Source organism: Euprymna scolopes, chromosome 11 (assembly GCF_053919585.1).
Source record: "Euprymna scolopes isolate OS-2025 chromosome 11, ASM5391958v1, whole genome shotgun sequence".
Taxonomy (NCBI): domain Eukaryota; kingdom Metazoa; phylum Mollusca; class Cephalopoda; order Sepiida; family Sepiolidae; genus Euprymna; species Euprymna scolopes.
The window spans coordinates 65,254,663-65,273,845 of NC_136492.1; the positions used below are offsets into that span (position 1 = coordinate 65,254,663).

At 33.2% G+C, this 19,183-nt stretch overlaps 1 protein-coding gene across 23 annotated transcripts in view; it reads left to right on the top strand.

Annotated features, from left to right (window-relative positions):
- The window catches only part of LOC145287890 (dedicator of cytokinesis protein 9-like), a 718,435-nt gene that overhangs the window by 557,140 nt on the left and 142,112 nt on the right, over positions 1 to 19,183 (top strand). For all 23 annotated transcript variants that reach the window (XM_080135819.1, XM_080135816.1, XM_080135818.1 and 20 more), the window contains one exon: positions 8,664 to 8,773. In XM_080135819.1, coding sequence (XP_079991945.1) covers positions 8,664 to 8,773 — 110 coding nt within the window. The remainder of the gene's footprint in view (positions 1 to 8,663; positions 8,774 to 19,183) is intronic.

A 19,183-nucleotide genomic window follows, 5' to 3' on the forward strand; every position in this document is an offset into this window, starting at 1 on the left:
CAGTAGAAGCAGAGAAGAAAACCTTGAAGTACTTTTTCTGAGAGAACAAACATCAAAGTTAACTCTCCTCATCTTTACTTTTGCTTGGACCAGGCCAGTGATGAGAAATGTAAGGCCTGTTATGAAATGTACCAGATAAATTCATGCTTACAGAGAACAGCTATTTAATTGAAGTTGTGAGCTTTAAGACAAATTATTTGTAATATTTTAATTACTATTCTTGTCTTGGTTAAGATCAAAGTGTTGTATCTGTTCTTATACCACACTTCATCACGCCTCAATAGTTTGTATTAGTTCCAAATTACGGTTAATTAGAATAGTTGAAAAATTATTTTCTCAAATATAGGGTGTCTCAAATGAATGATAAAACCTTTATTTATGAACATACAGTGAAATGGAATAGCTTCGAATACAGAAGAAAAATGTAACTGAGGAATCATGTTTGCAAATATTAAAATTGATGACCATTATTGTCCAGACAACACTGATAACGAGCACCAAGGGATTTGCAAACTTCATGAAACAGGCTACGACAGTACATTTTTGAGATTTCCTGTAACTTGCACTTTAATCTTGTCGTTACATTTGAACCATTCAGACCCACATGTTCTCTGGTATCGTCACAGGAACAAACAAACAAACCAACCAACCAACAAGGAAGGACAAGGCCATAAAAAAATATGACTCAGCATTTTGGTCCCCCGATTTATTGGAGAGGAACCTATGTTTTCAGTGATGTCCGTTAGTCCGGACGATTGTCAGATAACCATTGATTAGTTTTTCCTGACATTTTGCCACAAATTGTATTTCATTAAATAGATGTGCACAGTAAAAAAAATTTTGTTTGTGAAAATTCCCGTTGCATCCCCAAGAGGTTACAAATGGTAGAAAATGATGCGTTTTTTTTATTGTAGGTGAATACAAAAAGCATTTATTCGAATAATTTCCGACTGCATATTTCACTGTTTTAAAATATCACTTGATAGTCGAACATGCCTGTCAAAAGCTGTTTCAAGCACGTCTTTGTCGTCACTTGCCTTTCTGCTTTTTCGATCATGTAGCGCATGTTCTCTTACACCACCCAAAAGTCAAAACATGTCCGATTGCTTCCTTTGCGCAACCACATGCGGTCCTTTTTTTCTGACGACTTTTTTCATCCTTCCCATGACGTCAACACATGCACACTTGCTTAATTTGCATATGTGCTAAGACGGCTGCTGCTGTCAATATATTTGCTAGTCAGCTATTCTATGGCTGCTGCTGATTTTCTCACTTGCACTCCAGACACGCTATTTTACAATCCTATATAAGTCAATATGAAAACTAAGGAATATTTTAACATGTATTTTTTGTGATTATCAGTAACCGCTAATTTTAGAAAAAAAAGGTTTTAAGACAGCAAACGTAGATTAGCTCAGCTTTAGTATAACAATATACTTATGAGTTGCCATTACTTTAAGGTTCAGTTTAAACTGGTGCGATAATGTCAGACTGTTTACAGAATATATGCTTAATGCTAAAGAAATTTACCTAGAAATATTCATCTACAAAACATATCTATAACAATAATAATTATCTATGTAGTGACGGAATTCGTTGTTTGTAGCTCATGACGTGCTTCCTCTTTCTTTCCACACACATCTCGATTTATTGTCTTGTGCATATTTGTAGTTGATTCCTATTGTGGCGTGGTTTGAACACATGACTACAGTTCACATATAATTAAATAAAGCAAAACCGAGTTGAAACTGCGAACGCTTAGCTGTTTACTTGACAACTTCATTACCAGTTGTTGCTACCCGACACGGACATCTATCATTGTACCTATTAAAATACATCTTTTCTATATTATTATATTTGTGTATTGTTTTCCACTCGACGATACAACAATTCCTTTTATAAGACATTTATTAAGAATTTCAAATATTTAAAGATTGCCATAACTCTGGAACCCTTTCCATTCATGCAGTCACACAATAGAAAATTGCTACCTTGAATGTTATATATTTTTTGTCAAAGTTAACACTGGTACAAAGGTAACGGTATATTTTAAAGAGTTATCGTCATGAAATATGTGGCATTATTTCCGTAGGTGACACTTTTGAAAATTAAGAAGGATTGGTAAACAACCGTCGTACAGTGTCTCGAATTCATTTTTTTTATTATGTGAAACCTAATCGGGCGTTTTCTTTTCACTTCCTATCCATTTGAGCAACGGCCATTCCAGAAGTCGACCTTCTGACTGCGCACATTATCCCAGAACAATTGAATGCTTTCATTCTGATCTTGGTTACGTTAAAACAAGATTTCAATTGTTGTGCTCTTTGTCCTGATTTGATTTAAATTAAAAGAACCAACATTTTATTGGCGGCCATTTTTATATTGGAACAAAAAAAAAATTATTTTCTAATATTGCAATCTTATATGGATACAATCTTATATTTAAAATATTTCTGATTTGTATGAAAAAATGATCCATAGTAATTCGATAAGAAAATCATTGGATGGATTTTGATCAAATTTGGAATAAGGATTATAAACATAAGGTGTTATAGCATCTCTCTCCCTCTTACATATGTATGTATATATATAAATATAAGTGAAATTGTCTGTGTGTGTGTGTGTGTGTGTGTGTGTGTGTGTACATTTCCCTATCAAACTACATAGGGCAAGCTTTTTTATCATTTTGTTTTTATGAAAATTTGGCTTCCACCGGAGGCAAACTTCAAAAGATTTAACCTTTGCGGTCTCTAGCAAACTATTAAGCTAATTTTGAGTCTAAACATTTGAAATTTTACATAGAGGGTAGAGCTTTTTAATCAGTTTTTGGGCGAAAAGTTGGCTGTAAAGATATCAAAGTTTACAGACTTGACCTTTGCAGACTCTACCAAACTCCTCTGCCAATTTTGGGTCTAAACACTTTAAATTTTAGATGTAGGTTACTTGGACATGGGTGAAACATTTTAATTTGAGCCCAAAACAAATGTTAAAGGGTCAAAATTGGGGTCAAAGTTTTAAAACGTTCGACCTCTGCAGTCTCTACCAACTTTTCACTATGGTAATTAAGGAAGCCTATTATATAGAAAGGCATTACAATACATATGCACATTTTTTAATATATACATATGCACATAAACTTATGAACAGTACATAGGGCCCAAGCAAAGCCGGGTGGAACTGCTAGTATTTTATATATCCGTATCAAATGTTATAAGTAGATATATTTTATGTATCGATTTTCAGTATTTACTTTAACAGTGCATAATACACAAGTAGGGGTAGATAGTATATAATGAGATTATATATATATATATATATATATATATATTGAGAGAGAGAGAGAGAGAAATAAAAAGGAACAAACCGAGTTATTTTTATTTCTCAATTTTGTCGGAATACTATTTTGATTATATATATATATATATATACACACACACACACACTTGAGGAGGCTAAGAGAAAGTCTGCAGCAACAAATTCGCTTAAAACCAGATTAAATTATTGCCCCTAAATCAGTTTAAAATATCCACCAACAGGCAACAAAACATCTCTAATCGTAATTATTGTTGCTCCAGGTTATACAATGTAACATTTAGTCCATATGCCACGACTTTCTCTTAGTGATCATCAGGAGCTCATTAATCTCCACCTTTCCGGTGTATCCACTCGAGAAATCAGATGCAGATTGAAATGTGATGAGAAAACGGTATGCAAGACTGTGCAAAAGCACCAAAACACCGGCTGTTTTCGTGATGCCCCTAAATGTAGTCATTCTAGAGTTACTTCTAACAGGTAAGATAATGCTATCAAGATCCACAGCCTAAGAAACAGATCTGAAACGTTTCCCCAAATCCAAAAACAGTGCAATCTTGTTAAAAAGTGCTCTCTTTCTACTGTCCAGAACAGATTAAAGGAATTTAATTTGCGAGGTTTGTAAAGAACAGAAATATCGTCTGGACTCTGTCAGATGCAATGAAGATCATGACTCTTCATATTAGACAAAGGTGCTTTTTAGTGACGAAAGCAAGTTCAATAGGCTAGGCAGTGATGGTAGGCAGTATGTCCGTCGGAGGAAAGACAAAGAATTTAATCCTAGATGCACAGTTTCAACGCTGCAAGGTGGTGGAGGTTCAGTTTTGGTGTAGGGCAATGTTTGTACCAATGGTCCAGGGCCTATAGTTCGCTTGTGAAGTCGAATTAATTCGAATAAGTACATTAATATGTTGACTGAACATTTTCTACCCTACTTTGGTCGGAATTTGGATGATAATCCCATCTTCATGCAGGATAATGCTCCCATTCACACAGCTAGCAATGTCAAGAGGTTCCTGGAAGAGCATGATATTCCGTGTTTAGATTGGTCTGCACAATCTTCAAACCGCAATCCTATCGAAAACGTATGGCATTACATCAAGCAACAGCTACACAATGATAAAATTTCAAATCTTGAAGAACTTTGGACAAAAATTAAAGAAAAGTGGGATGGCCTTCCCCCGGAGTATTGCTACAGTCTAATTCAAGGAATTCTCAAAAGATTGCAGGCTGCCAAATTGCAGAATGGTTATGTTACTAAATATTAACTAGTTCATTGTGTTCCTATTGTATTTATGTTGCATTAATGTCCTAAAGTTACATTTAAATAACAATTTTCCATTGTGCGGACTTTCTTTTTGCCTGCTCAATTTGAAGTTTAATTTTTAAATTGACATGAACACTAAAGTATTTCAATTAAAAGTCAAATATGAACAGGTAAAATTATAGAAGAATAAAAGGCCAATCAAATGAGGTATAGTTTGTTTAAACAGTTACATTAAATTTAGCTTAAATTTGCAGTTTTTGAAAAAATTACAACTGCAGCCATTCTTTTTACCGTATATATATATATATATATATATATATATATATATGACTCACTCTTTCATGAGCTTTTTGAAGAGTGAAGCAAAAACGATCTAAAAGTAGTACTATATATATAGTGAAGGTGTAACATTTAAATCTATGTACAGAAGGAAGATATACTGATTCATGTGCGAGCTCCAACACATGCATATATATATATATATATATATATATATATATATATATATATGCAATCTATACGTAAAATATATGCACTTACAAATTATATCCAGAAGTCGCACTGAAAAAAGAAAAAGTACAACGTTGTATGTATAGATAGCTGACCATTTACTTGTTGCAAATACGCACAACATTCCTCATCCATCTCATTAATTTGAATATACTCCACCGTCATCATCCCCAACCCAAGCCTCTCAAGATGTATGAATTTGTGTTCATAGTTTGAACGTCTTTGCATATAAATTGAACAACTGAAGGAGAAAACCTTGTCCAAGAAAGGGACTGGAGGCGAAATAGATTGCTTCCTTTCTTCTCTTACACTGCTTCACATTAATTACATTTCTTTAGATTCTGATTTTTGATGGATAAAACTCAAATATTAAATGATCTTCTTTTGAAAACTATATTTCTTTGTATCTTTCTCTCTCTCTCTCACTCTCTTCCCCTTTCTTCTGTTTTTTCTCTTTTTTTTTTCCTATTCATAGCAATTACAGAGATAGTTGCTCTAGAAATCAAACCAATTGAAATGTACTATTAATGGTCAAAGTCATAAAATTCTTAATTATATTTTATTATATATAATATCTATTATAATAAAGTCATATTCCTGTCTGTTTTTTTGTTCACAATTGAATTAATATGTACAAAATTTAGTTTCACGAATTTGTTTTCATGCACTTTTGTTCCAGCGTGATTTGTAGATACACTATTTATTCGAATGAAATCTACATTCAATGAGTAACCTCATTTGCATATCACATTAAAGAATATCTATTTTAATAATTAGCTCTATGCTTTGCTTGTCGTAATAGAATTGTTCTAATTGTTCTATTTGGAAATATTATATAAAGTAGATTGATTTAATTGATTTTTGATTTAATTTATATTTTATTTATTTTCAATTATTAATACGTGACAAGAGTTGTTAAAAACCAGAAGTAAGCTTATTTATTTAAGCCATGAGAGTTAGTTCCCCTTTAAGCTGTGAGAGTTACTTTGTGTTTGATTTTCATAGGCCAAGATGGATGTGTTTTAGGTTTCCCTAAATCCAACATGTGGTTACTTTTCGTAATAAGTTAGATTAACTGGTGTATCGTAATTAGTATGTAACTAAAAACTCCGCCCGGTAAATGTTTCCACCGAGTAACGCCGGATACATACAAGTAGTTTATCTATAATTCTTATTGAAGATATGATTTAACTGACAGATGCCCAGTTTAATGTTTGGATCCGTGTGAGTTATAACTTGAGGAATTGTATCTGCGCTATCTCTACTATTACATAAAAAGAACTTTGTATGTGTGTGAATTTGTTCCCTATGGACTAAAAAGCGGTTGGGCCGATTTTTATGAAATTTCAGACAAAGGTACTTTATGTGACTAGCAGTGTTTTTAGATAGGTTTTGTATTGGAATGGCTTCGATAAGTATCGATAATCTGATGAAGGAAAGAACAGGCGATTTTGGCTAAAGGTAACACCTTACACAGTCCAACATCAAAAGTGCATTTGAGAAGTTTTATTACCACACAAGCAGTTAGGCCAGGCATATAAAATCAACAGTAGTTTCTTTAATATGGCAGGAGTCTATTTGAAATTAATGTTTCTGTTTAAAGCACAATTGCACCATGATACTTGACTTTTTCATTTTTAAACTTAAATTCAAGCCGTTATCACCACACAAACAGCAAGGACAGGTATATAAAATCAACATTAGGTTCTTTTATATGACAGAGGCGTGTTTGAAGTGAATGTTTTTGTTTAGAGCGCAATTGAAGTATGATACTTAACTTTTGCAGTTTAAACTTTAATTCAAGCCATTATATAAAAAAAATGATTTTGATGCATCAACAGTAGGTTCTCTACAGTGCAATGTAGACTACAATGTATTGTGGACTAAGTTACTACGAGGAGGCATGTGAAGCTTTGTTCTGATGCACCACAATAGGTCCCCAACTAGAGCAGGTAATCAATCAATTTGATTGAAAAATAGGCGATTTCACCAATTTCGATGACAATAAAAAGATGGAAGTGTTAAATATTCATTGATCCTCATTCAATCCCGGGCAACGTCGGATCTCTATCTCTCTCTCTCTATCTCTCTCTCTATCTCTCTCTCTTTCTCTCTCTCTCTCTCTATATATATATATATATATATATATATGTATGTATAATAGTTTATAATTTGTCGATATTATTTTCATAAGTATGCATACAAAACTTAGAATTAATAAATTTACTAATTATTAAATAGAACATTTTGGTAGAAGATTCATATATTAATTAAACTTGTTAGTACGAATAGTTGGGTTTAATGACATTGTTTGATAAAAGTTCAATATGGCGTAATGGAAAAATATACAGGTAACTGCAGCTTCTCTTCCAATTTTCGAATTTTTACCATATCAAATCACATTTCAATTCCTTTTGACGGATTGATCGTTGCTATTTCTTCTGATGAGTTAAGGGCATAATAGATTCGCTGATTGATATAATAATTGATTGATTTTGCGCTATGAAACATATTGTCAAGAATTGTATAAGTTAACTGAAAGGAATAAATTATAAGATGATCAACATCATGAATTTTGGAATATAACGTTTTGTCATTTATTCTCACTCTCTCTCTCTCTCTCTCTCTCTATATATATATATATATATATATATATATATATATTAAATTTTCTGTTCAAATATAAATATGGTTCACTGCGCATGTGTTTGTATTTTTACTTCAGAACAGGCATTCATCAGTGCTAAAATATATACAAAAACAAAAGGTTACTTCATCGCAAACCGTTTGTTCATTTAGTAGTAAAAGGAGATATATAGTATTATGTACTTAACAAAATGTATGACAAATTTTGACTCAATAGTCTTTTCTTATATATATATATATATATATATATATATATATATATATAATATTTAAGATTTAGATCTGATGACCTTGGAGGAAGATGAAATCCAGGCAGTATAGGGAGAGTGTGCAGAACAGGAGACTTCGATGATATGGCCACATTTAAAGAATTGATGAGAGTTCTTGAGTCAGTAGGTAGATGTAGGACAGTTAAGGGAGCAGGTCCAGTTAACACATGGGAAGACCAAAGAAAAGGTAGGAGGAACTGATAAAAACCTGGTCAAGCAAAGGTTAATTTGGAAGTCAGTTTATTAAAGCCGTCAAACACATGCCAGCATACGATGATAATGATGTTGAACCAAACATTTGAAAACTGGAACTTTTGTGTTTGAATTTGAATTTCCAAAAATTGATTTTATTTAAATCTAAAAGTAACCCATGTCATGGACGTGCGTCAGAAACAGATGCATCATTGAATTCATGGCAAAAGTGCATTTAAAATGGTGGTGACTATCTAGAAAAATAAAGTTTGGAGGATAAAAGGTCACTTGTTTTAATGGTTTCCTTTTCTGTCTTTGTAGCTCTTCAACTTTTTGAGTTTAAAAAAAACATAGGAGGCTTGACTTTTGGAACTACCCTCGTATTAATTCTTGGTTTTACTTTTCATATCTGTTTATTGTTTTATTTTATTTTAACTTTCAATTTTTTTTTTTTTTAAATCTTTCAGGAACTTATCCTCAAGGCTGTGCTGCATTCCACCTTATTTCCCCAAATATTCAAGTGGAAGAATCGTCTATCAAGGATGATTCTGGCATGCAGGATGTACAATACACAGAGGTAAAATGCTCTTCCCTTTCTCCCTGAAGCGTATTTTTATTTTTGCCATAATTTTATTTCCATTTTATTTGGATTATTCAGACTATTGTTCTCATCTTCAGTGTTATTTTCAGTGTTTTGGATGATGTAACCTCAAACCTCCTTCAGGTGTATCTTATTGAATTCGGGAAGCGGCATGTAATTTTAATCAACCGGAGTAGCATGCTATCGTTCTGTCAGTCATGATTAGGTAAAAGTCCTAAGTAATTTGCAATTGTATTCTGAGTATCATCACACTGAGGATTGAACCTTCAACTTTCAGAAGACTATCGCAACTGAATGTTACCATGTACTTTTTATCCATTATGCCATATGTCTTTGCTGACAATTCTAGTATGACTTTTTAGGAGCATTAAACGTATTCTTGTTTGTGTTCTGTTAAAAATTTTGTGCTGATTCCAGAGCTCAACAGAAAAATTTCCGAGTTGTACAAGATACTCCTGAAGAAGATTGGAGTTTACATCAGTCGAAACATTTTGAAAATAACACTCAAGATAGGGAGAGTAGTCCGAATAATTCAGATAATAATTATAAATCCTCATCTTAAAACTTCAGAAACATATTTCATTTCCTATTTTTTTCTTCATATAACTTGTGGTTGAGATGGTCATGTTATCATTATTTCATTTTTGTTATTTGCTGAGCTTAGACGTTTCATGAATGGCTTCCAATCCCCCCCCCCCGTTTATTATCGTTTTGCTTATGCCATCCATTAGCACTAAGTTGTCATAAACTGATCCCTGACATCTCTTAAACAGTCTGCTGTGCAGCTTTGGATTATCAACATCAATGTGGGGCACACTTTGGGGCATTTTAGGTGACTGGCAGCTGGTGACATGGCCATACCTATTAAGATGCTGTTGTCCGATGCAATTTTTCATTGAAGTCTATAAAGTGAGATAAGCAATTTACTCCATCCGATGTGCTGCAGCTCGGATTGTTTTTTTGTTTGTTTGTTTGTTTGTTTGTTTGTTTTTTTTTTTAAATATACCGGTTAAACTTTTGATAAACATTAAACAAAAGAAAAAAAGAATCGTGGCTTTAGGTTAGGAAGAATTCATTAAAAGACCTTGATGTTAGGAAGAGAGATTGAACCAGACAGATTAGCATACTTCGGTGAACTAATAAAAACGTAGCATAAAGTACCAAATTTAGTGATGGTCTGAGGGAAAAAATGCTGTAACTGCTTCAAGGATAGACAAACTTTCACATTTATTAATGTAAATTTTATCTATTTCTCAGTGTGAGGTAGTTTGAGAAAAGGTAACTTTTTATTGAGGAGGCTAAGCAGAGTTGTAAAAATGCTGACTACAATACAATCGTTTTCAAGTATAATGCCAGCAAATACTTGTTAAGCTGTCTTTTTAAATAATCAGATTTTGCACTTTTCACTCATCGTTTCCAATCTTATCATAATATTGCCCTACATCTTTGAAGAACATCTATTCGTTTTTGAAAAATTGTTTTGTGATATGAGGGAAATATTTTCCGATATCTAATGAAACACATATAAGATGTAATGTCATGAAAATTTCCGTGTCTGCCTAAATTTAAAACAAACAAACAAACAAACAAACAACTAGAAGAATAAATAAAAATAAAAAAATGTGTGAAATGATTCCATCCTTTTGGCATTTGAAATGAAAGCTAATGGCATATATAAATAACAACTCCTATGACAAAGATGTAAAAATTAACTCTAACACTTCCAAGCATAGTTGAAAATACTAAATTCAGACCCTTATATGGAACTTCTACCCAGGATATTTGCGAAAACTTATTGTAACATCCTCTTCCTCTTAAGTGATGTTATTTACCTGTATCTCCTTAGTAGATGTTTTGGATATGACACAAAATGGAATCTAGTGGGTTTGAGGAGTTTGGAGAGACTGCTACTCTCTGTCAACTTTAACTTGGTGTGGTCGACCTGTCATGGTTTTATCTATGGTTTAAATTGAAACTATCATATATTTTATACTATTTTTATTTTTTGGAATCATTTGAGATGAGGTTTCATAATTTGTGTATTAATTTATTTGCAGATTGTTATCCTCATCTTCACAGTTGTTGTTTCACTACTTCTCAAAGAATTCCAAAAAATATTCTATTCACTACACTATTCGCTATAGACCCGACAATGGAAAACCAGACAACTACACAAAAAAAAAAAATTGCATTTATAAGACCATAAAATCTAACCTTGATCACTTTTTTTGGCCTGTAGCATAGTGGGTAGAGGTGTTGAGCCTCTACAGTTCCAGGCGATCATTATCTGAAGATAACGATTTCAATTCTATCCAAAGACAGACCTTAGTCTTAGGCCAAAATGTGGCGAGACAACAGCTATGGAAGGTAGTAATCACTGGGGATACAGTTACAAGATTCAGCATTGCTGTCCTGTTGCGGTTAACCATCTGAAGAAAGCCAGAGGATGAGTTGGCTGAAACATGGTGAAACAATTACAATTATGAAGATGAGGATAATCGTTCGCAAATAAATGAATACACGTATCATGGATTTGTTTTGAAAGTTTTCATATGAGAATTGATAATTTGCATTCGTTGAACTACTCTTCTCATCATGGGTGTTATTATCGCAATACTTCAACCGATGTGATCTCCAACCTGCTTCAGATGCGTCACGTCAAACTCTTGAATATTTATGTCAAACATGGACCTGTGGCAGAACAGATAGTGTTGTAATCAGTTCTAAGTGACAGTCTTTGGGATGTTTAAGATTTCATCCTCAATTATGGGTGATAGCAAAAATATAATTAAGAATTACTTATGGCCCATAGAACAAAAACTATCCACATAGATTAAATAAAGAGTTGCATTCAAAATTCCATACAAATTCCTTAGTTCGACAAGATTTGTCTGAAGCAAGTCGGAGATTATATCTGTTGAAACGTGGAAAGAATATACAAGATGAGAACAGTGGCCTGAATAACTGAAAATATAAGGCTTATTTTATTTACAAAAAACACAATTTTATAGAACATACAATTTTGCAAACAAATTGTATGCGAAATATGTGTACGATTCCAGCACTAAATGATCTAACAACAATTAACATGCGATAAAACCTAATGACCAACATTTAGTCTAATGAACAACTATTACGTGGTGGTTGTTATTATTAGAAGAAATTACTAAATATTCGTATATGTTTCGTTGTTCTTATTTAGTGTTCTTGTTTGTATGACAACTTATATATTTGTTGTTGTTCATGTTGTGTGCTGTGGAGGATAGCATATTGGTGACATTAACAGGAGACAGTTGTACATTTTTATAAACAAAAAGTTCATATTAATACACTTTGAGAAGCGATTTAATATATAGATAGATAGACCGAGAGATTGGCATTTATGCTTTTTACAATTCTGTATGAAACGGGAGTATTTCTATAACATTTATAGTTTGACACATATACTTTCTAACATATATTTTTTAGATGATGATTTTATCAAAGGTTCTTATAACATAAATGGACAATACCTTTTCTGTTGAATTACAACACGAAGACACATGTTATGAAAAACATGATGATCATTTATTTCTTCCATATGACCGGTCACTGGCTTTGCATCCAGGAATTCAAAGTTTCTTTACATATTCTTTTAAAACCCTCTCGCTTCCAGACGGTGCCAAAATTCGGTGTGAACCTCTCTGCTTCCCTGGTCGAACTGATCTAACTCTCCTGACTCCTCGACCCCTTAACTAACTTCAAACTCTTTCCTATATTGAGAAATCACCTATGTCTGCTCAATGTGACTATAAGTCACGTGTCATCAACATGCGCGATTTGCACGTTTTTGAAACCGTTTCTGACGACCAGGAAATTTCCCATTCTACTTGTTGTTTTACAAAGGAATTAACCTACTTCTCTAATTCTGTAACCCATATTTTATTATGCATTCTTTCTAATAATGTGAATAGTTTCCAGCCAAATTTGTATTTATTAAATATTTTAACAGAATCAACAATTTACTGGACATTCCATTTAAAACCTATTGTTCTTTAAAACTTATTTACAGGGTTCTATTCCCGTTTTATCTGATTTTATTTTCATTTAACTAATTCTCTTTTTTTTTTTACTTACATGAAAAGGGGACAAGCCTTTTCATGTAACACAACATACTGCCAGGAAGGAGTGCGTCCTAGAATGGCGTCTTATTTACTTGATAAAAGCCGATGCTGATATGGTATATGAAACGCAACAGAATTATTTTTAAAACCAAAAATTTTGGATACTTATGCAGAATAAGGATTGTATTATCGTCAGAGTTTTCCAGTCAGTTTACATAAAATGCTGAAAGGTGCTGAAACGTTGAATCAACGAAATCGTAGCAGCCAAGAAAACCTTTACTTGCTATCATTTATGCATTGAATTTTTTTTTTTTTTAATCACAAAACTTTAGTTTTGCACCTTCCGTCATTTTACATAAACTGCCCGGAAAGTTGCGGTGATAGCATGGTCTTTATTTTGCATAAGTACCAACTTTTATTAAACAAAACAAAAAAAATGCCATACTCTCCTCATACACACACTGAAACACACTCACACACACACACACACACACACACACACACACACACACACACACTGAAACTTATTATTAGGGCGATGACAACAGTATATTCTTTTCCTTGTTTTGATTCTCGGGTAGATATCCATTGACATCTTATGTTTTTATGTAGAGTGATGTGGTTCTCGGTTGAGTGTGTCTGTATATATATTCGAGAGTCAATGAAAAGAATATGCTGTTGTTGTAGCTCTACTTATTATTGATTAAAAAATCATTCTGATTTTTTAACGAGAAAATAACGCCATCAAATTCAATTTCAGCAATTCGATTCTCTGATGTTCTTGCAGAGAATTTCCCCCAAACTCTTCTGTTGTTCAATATTGGTTGTCATTGCGTTTCATTTCTCTGATACATTATAGACAGCGGAGAGGAGAGGTGTGGATATGTTGGGGGGGGGGGTATTGTTTTAACCCATACCCCTACCCTCTCTGTCCAATGGAGACCACCAACTGTCATCAGAACAACAAACTGTCTAGCCTTATTACTATCAACAAGGTTGGATGCCAAGAACGAGGGGAGCTATGGGTTTTCTAGACTCTCTCGCCCTATCCACCTCACTTGCACACAGAGATGTTTGGCCTATTTGTACATAACGTGAAGGGGAAGGAAAGGAGGGGGCCTAGAGTTCCGCCGTTGACAAGGCTGGGAAATAGTTTTTTTGATAGTGCCTGTAACGATGTCATTGTTACATTTTTCCATTAACCTCTTTGAAGCTAAGGTGAGAAAGTTCGCTCATTTCAGGCTTTTATTTGCATTTCTTTTTACTTAAGCTCTTATACACAAAGGAGTACAGTAATATATGAATGGACAAGAAAGAGGGAGACCAAGTGATTACTATATATATATATTATATATATATATATATATATATATAGTTTTACCTCAGTCAAATTTTTTCAGAAATCAAGGGCCCCTCATTCCTGGGGCTAACACTTGATCCCTATATGAGATACTCAAATATTCCATCAAAGTTCTCTTTTATCTCTCAAACACTGAAAGAAGCAGAAAACTATTTCCCTCTCCCCAATTGACCATGTAAATATGTTATAGTATACATTTTCTTTTAGACGAGAATTCAGCTAGTCTAGTGTAGTATCCAGCTTGGTCTTGTTACTTGAGGTAACATCACTTGGAGAAGGTGCATCATTCCTCGTAAAAGTCACCGTAGGTTAGCTATACAGAGGAGATTGTATTTAGGATACGAATACTATGGGTTTTTTTAATATTTAGGGTTTACTTCTAGGGAAAAATATCCTCATGCCAGATTGTCCTGACAAACCTTTTGTACAGAGAAACCTTAGACATTCGAGGATAGTGTCTAATAGGCATTCAAGTCCTCACTGTATGTACAGTATAATCTCCTAAACTAATGAATGGATATTATGAATGGGACTTTTTTTGAGATGAGCATTGATAATTTGGATTATTTGGATCCCCATTCTCATTTTAAGTCTTATTCACACAATGTTTTGACAGATGTAATCTTCGACCTTCTTCAGATGTATATTGGCAAACTCTGAAATCTTTCAATTGAGAATTGCTCAAGACTTCTCTCAGGTCTAGCTGATAAAACGAGAGCATGCTAACCCCATGGATTAAATAAAGGGTTATGTTTGAAATTTTGTGCAGATTCCCTGAGTTCAACCTGATACGCCTAAAGAAGGTTAGAGTTTATATCAGCCAAAATGTTGTGTGAATAACACAAGATGAGAAGAGTAGTCTGAATAATCCTAATGAATCGATGTTTACAATTTTGGAATATATATTCTAGGCAACACGGTAACATGGACGCTTTTTAATTTGACATTAAGGGGCCTATATATATATATATATATATATATATATATATATATATATATATATATATATATATATATAAAGTTAGGTACATATAGATGTTTATGCATTTCTATACAAAGGATTCCCTCCTAAGCTAAACATTATGAATTTCGGAACACAGCTGTGAGGTGTAAGAGTGTAATGTGGACTATATTTAGTTTAATTTAGTTTTAAGTAAAAAAAGACAAAGAGGAGGTAGAAGTTCTATCATGAAAATTCAAATACCTCTGGTCTGTGTGAAGTTTTCATAAAAGCTACTGCACATCAATTAATAAATATGCAGCAAATTTTAGTTTCTTTATATATTTTAAACAGCGTAATATGGGCACAACTTTGAAAATTCAAATATTTCAGATTTGCATTAAATTTTATCCATAGTCATTTGACACTAATTAAAAGGTTCGTTGAATTGCAATTTTTTAAAGACGTCTTTAGTTTAAGCCGTAAAGTTTTTCTGAACATTCAACTCTGAGTGTTCTGAAATGTATAATCTTTTTTGACGTGTGTTAACCGTTATGGTTTTGGGTGCTTTCCTGCAAATTTTTACAGGATTTTTGCATGAAATTTTGCATTGATATTGTATGTTTTCATTTGCATAACCAATACTGATGACTGGATTTTCATGTTGCTATTTGGATTTGTTTCATGCACGTTTTTAAATTCTCCTGGAAACATGTATAAGTTTTTCTTTGCTCTGAAACGGACATCAAATTACAGTATGATATAACTCTGATCTGTAATTTTATTTGTATATATATATATATATATATATATATATATATATCAGGAGTTTACTTATTTGTATATTAGATTTCTCTTAGTCTGTTTGTCTTTCTATTCCACTTTTTCTAAAAAAAACTACTGGACCAATCTGGCTGAAATTTTGTATGGATTTTGGTATATGGTGCAGCAAACTCAGTATTATGGTATTTGTTCGATGCACAATTAGGGATTAATAGTGATTAGTCACCACAATATCCCATTTACTCTTCCCTTTTCTCAGAAATTACTGGGCCGATCTAGCTGAAATTTGGTATGGACCTTTGTTATAAGGTGCAGTGAATTAAGTATTATGACATTCATTTGATGCACAGTTAGGGATTAGTATTTAATGCAAAAAAATTAGCACAAATTTAACCATTAATTTCACATAAAAACTCCATTCAAAGTCAACAGGCTATAACTTTTGCCTGCTTTTAATGAGTTAAAAAGTGTAGTTTTATTTATTAGGAAAAAATGTGTCTTGTTGAGTTTCATTAATTTTCAGTTTAATTGTTTGAATCAAGGAAAAATAAGTTTGCAAAGCCAGTTAAATATAAAGAAAAAAGTAAAATTAAAACTTAGTTTCTTTCTCGTCAGTATATCTCTCTCCTCAATGTAACTCTCATGACTCCTCTGTTTGACTCATAGAGTTAAATAGAATCACTGTCTTTGGTGATATTTCTTTTTGCATATAATGAACTATTCCAATCATGCTATTCTTTGCTTTTTTATTACCTTCGATTGTTAGTAGATGGAGAGAGCGAGACACAGAAATAAGAGTAATAGACAATGCCTAGGATAAGAGTGAGGGGGGGTTCAAAGAGTATGCATGGAGTGAACGTGATAGAAAGTAAGAAGTGGGTCATCGGAGTTATTTGTAAATTATGGTTATTATAATAATTTAAATTGAAGTTTTTTTTTGGGGGGGGGGTGTTCCAAACATTACTCAATCCTAAAACTGACAAATATTTTAGCATATATTTTGTTGCATTAAAATATATAGGGAAAAAGCTCAAGAAAGAAAAACTGGTTAATTAACTCAGTTTTTGCATAATAGATATATTCAACTTTGATTGCGATATAAGGTTTGTATTTGCCTTCCTTCCCATAATGACCGCATGTTAAACTATATTATAATTTCATTCACATATACTTTAATCCATTTAGTCCCAGGGTATCTAATTTTTTTACTATTGAGTTCTAATGAAAACGTTTAATTTCGAACATGAAATATTGACTCTCCTATAAATTGGTCCCTGGATACATGCGATATATTTTAGACATCAAGAGGCTGCACATTCAAGATAAAATTTAGACATTATGGTAAGGAACAAAGCAGTTCAAAGTTAGATTGCACTCTTGGCAATAAGTTAGTGGCTTACTATTGCAAGATTCATTTATATAAGTTTGTGCATCAGTGAACAAATACAATTTTAACAAATTTTACAAGAATTTTTAAGAGGGGGCTCCAACAACTCATGAAGAGAAGTTGATAAATATAGATGAATTTTATCCTTTCGTACGTACTATTATGTGTAATCTTATAGATTAAAAAAAAAATTATTTGGTGTCCTATTTATAGGAGATTGGGACTTAATCGGTTGAGTAAAGGGCTGAGAGTGAATGTTGCCAAAATCAAAATGGTAATCAGTTGTTGCGGAAAGAAGAAAGTTCTTCTACTCAGCTTATAGAAAGGGAGTAAGGTTCAACTTAAAAATTTGTGGTACTTGCAAGCATTGGGTACATCAGAAGTGCAGTCTAATTATAAGTAAGTTGAGAGAGAATAACCAGTTTACATGCTCGTAGTGTAAAACAATGGAGACTGATAAGAATCCAGATGTGAAGAAAATATATTTGGATGGTGGAGCTATGGAAATTGTTGAGAAATTTTGTTACCTCTATTGGAACAGTTGCTAGTGTGAATAGAAGTAGATGGAGTAAATTCAGCAAGTTTCTGCCATTGCTGACCAGTAGAATATTATCATTGGAAGAGTTTCTCTGGTGTGTGTCTGCAGTGTGATGATGTATGAAAATGAAACCTGGCCCATGAAGATTGGGAACGTGTTGAATGGAGAGAAATGGTATGAAAATTATGATGCATGTGTGTTGTGCTAGCCTGAAAGACAAGCTTAGATCTGATGACCTCAGAAGATCAAATCTGTATTAGACGTGTGTAGAACAGGAGAATCTGATGGTATGATCATGTTAAAATAATTGATGAGATTTCTTGAATTTGTTTAACATCCTTTTACATGCTGGCTTGAGATGGCCTGCTTTTAGTTATTGATTTCCAAACTAACCTATCTCTGGAAAGGTCCTTTTATTCTTTAAGTCCATTTTTATCACTTTATCCAGTGTTTTCCTTGGCCTTCTTCTGTGATTTGATTAAGCTAACGCAATGGCCAACTGCACTTTAGCAGAAAGGAAACCCTCTTCCAACAAAGCTGTGAATGTAGACCTGCAATATTTAAGGATGGAATCTTGGTGACTGAGCAATCTGTCATGGTTGCCTAAATGGTTACATGATTTGCATTACTCTTTTACCCTTATTTGATCTAGATGGAAGATTAGACAAACTTATTCTAACCAATTGGATAGTCACAACATGCTGTACCCCCCCCTCCAAAAGCGTATCTGATTTTACTATTACACCTGATGTTTCTTTGGTCAGATACTCATCTCCTTGTCACTTTTAAATGCTAGAAAGCGGTGCCTGAGAGTCAATTGCACCAAGGAAACAAAAGGATTGATCACTGTTTTTGTGTTATTAAGTATTTGTTTTGGTGTACAAATTCTGAAACAAGCGGCAATTAAAAATTATACTTGGTACAGAGCTACTGGTTGTGCATTCTTGTCTCCGCCTAAGCGATTGGAATTAAATAAAATATATCTTGAGTATGGTTCAAATGGCATCTAGGGGTAAAATCACAATCAGGAAGATTTCGAGAAATTAAGTCATCCCTTAATAGTCATTATTTCCACGTCATGAACTGACCTAGAAGAGTAGTATCAGTCACATTTCCATTTATGAACTTATCAAAATGTGTTTTGATATGATACTATTGTTTCCATTTATGAACTTATTAAAATGTGTTTTGATATGATACTATTGTTTCCCCGGGGAAATTTACTTGGTTGAGGAACGCCCTGGGAATGCAACCAGCTCCCCAGGGAATAAACAA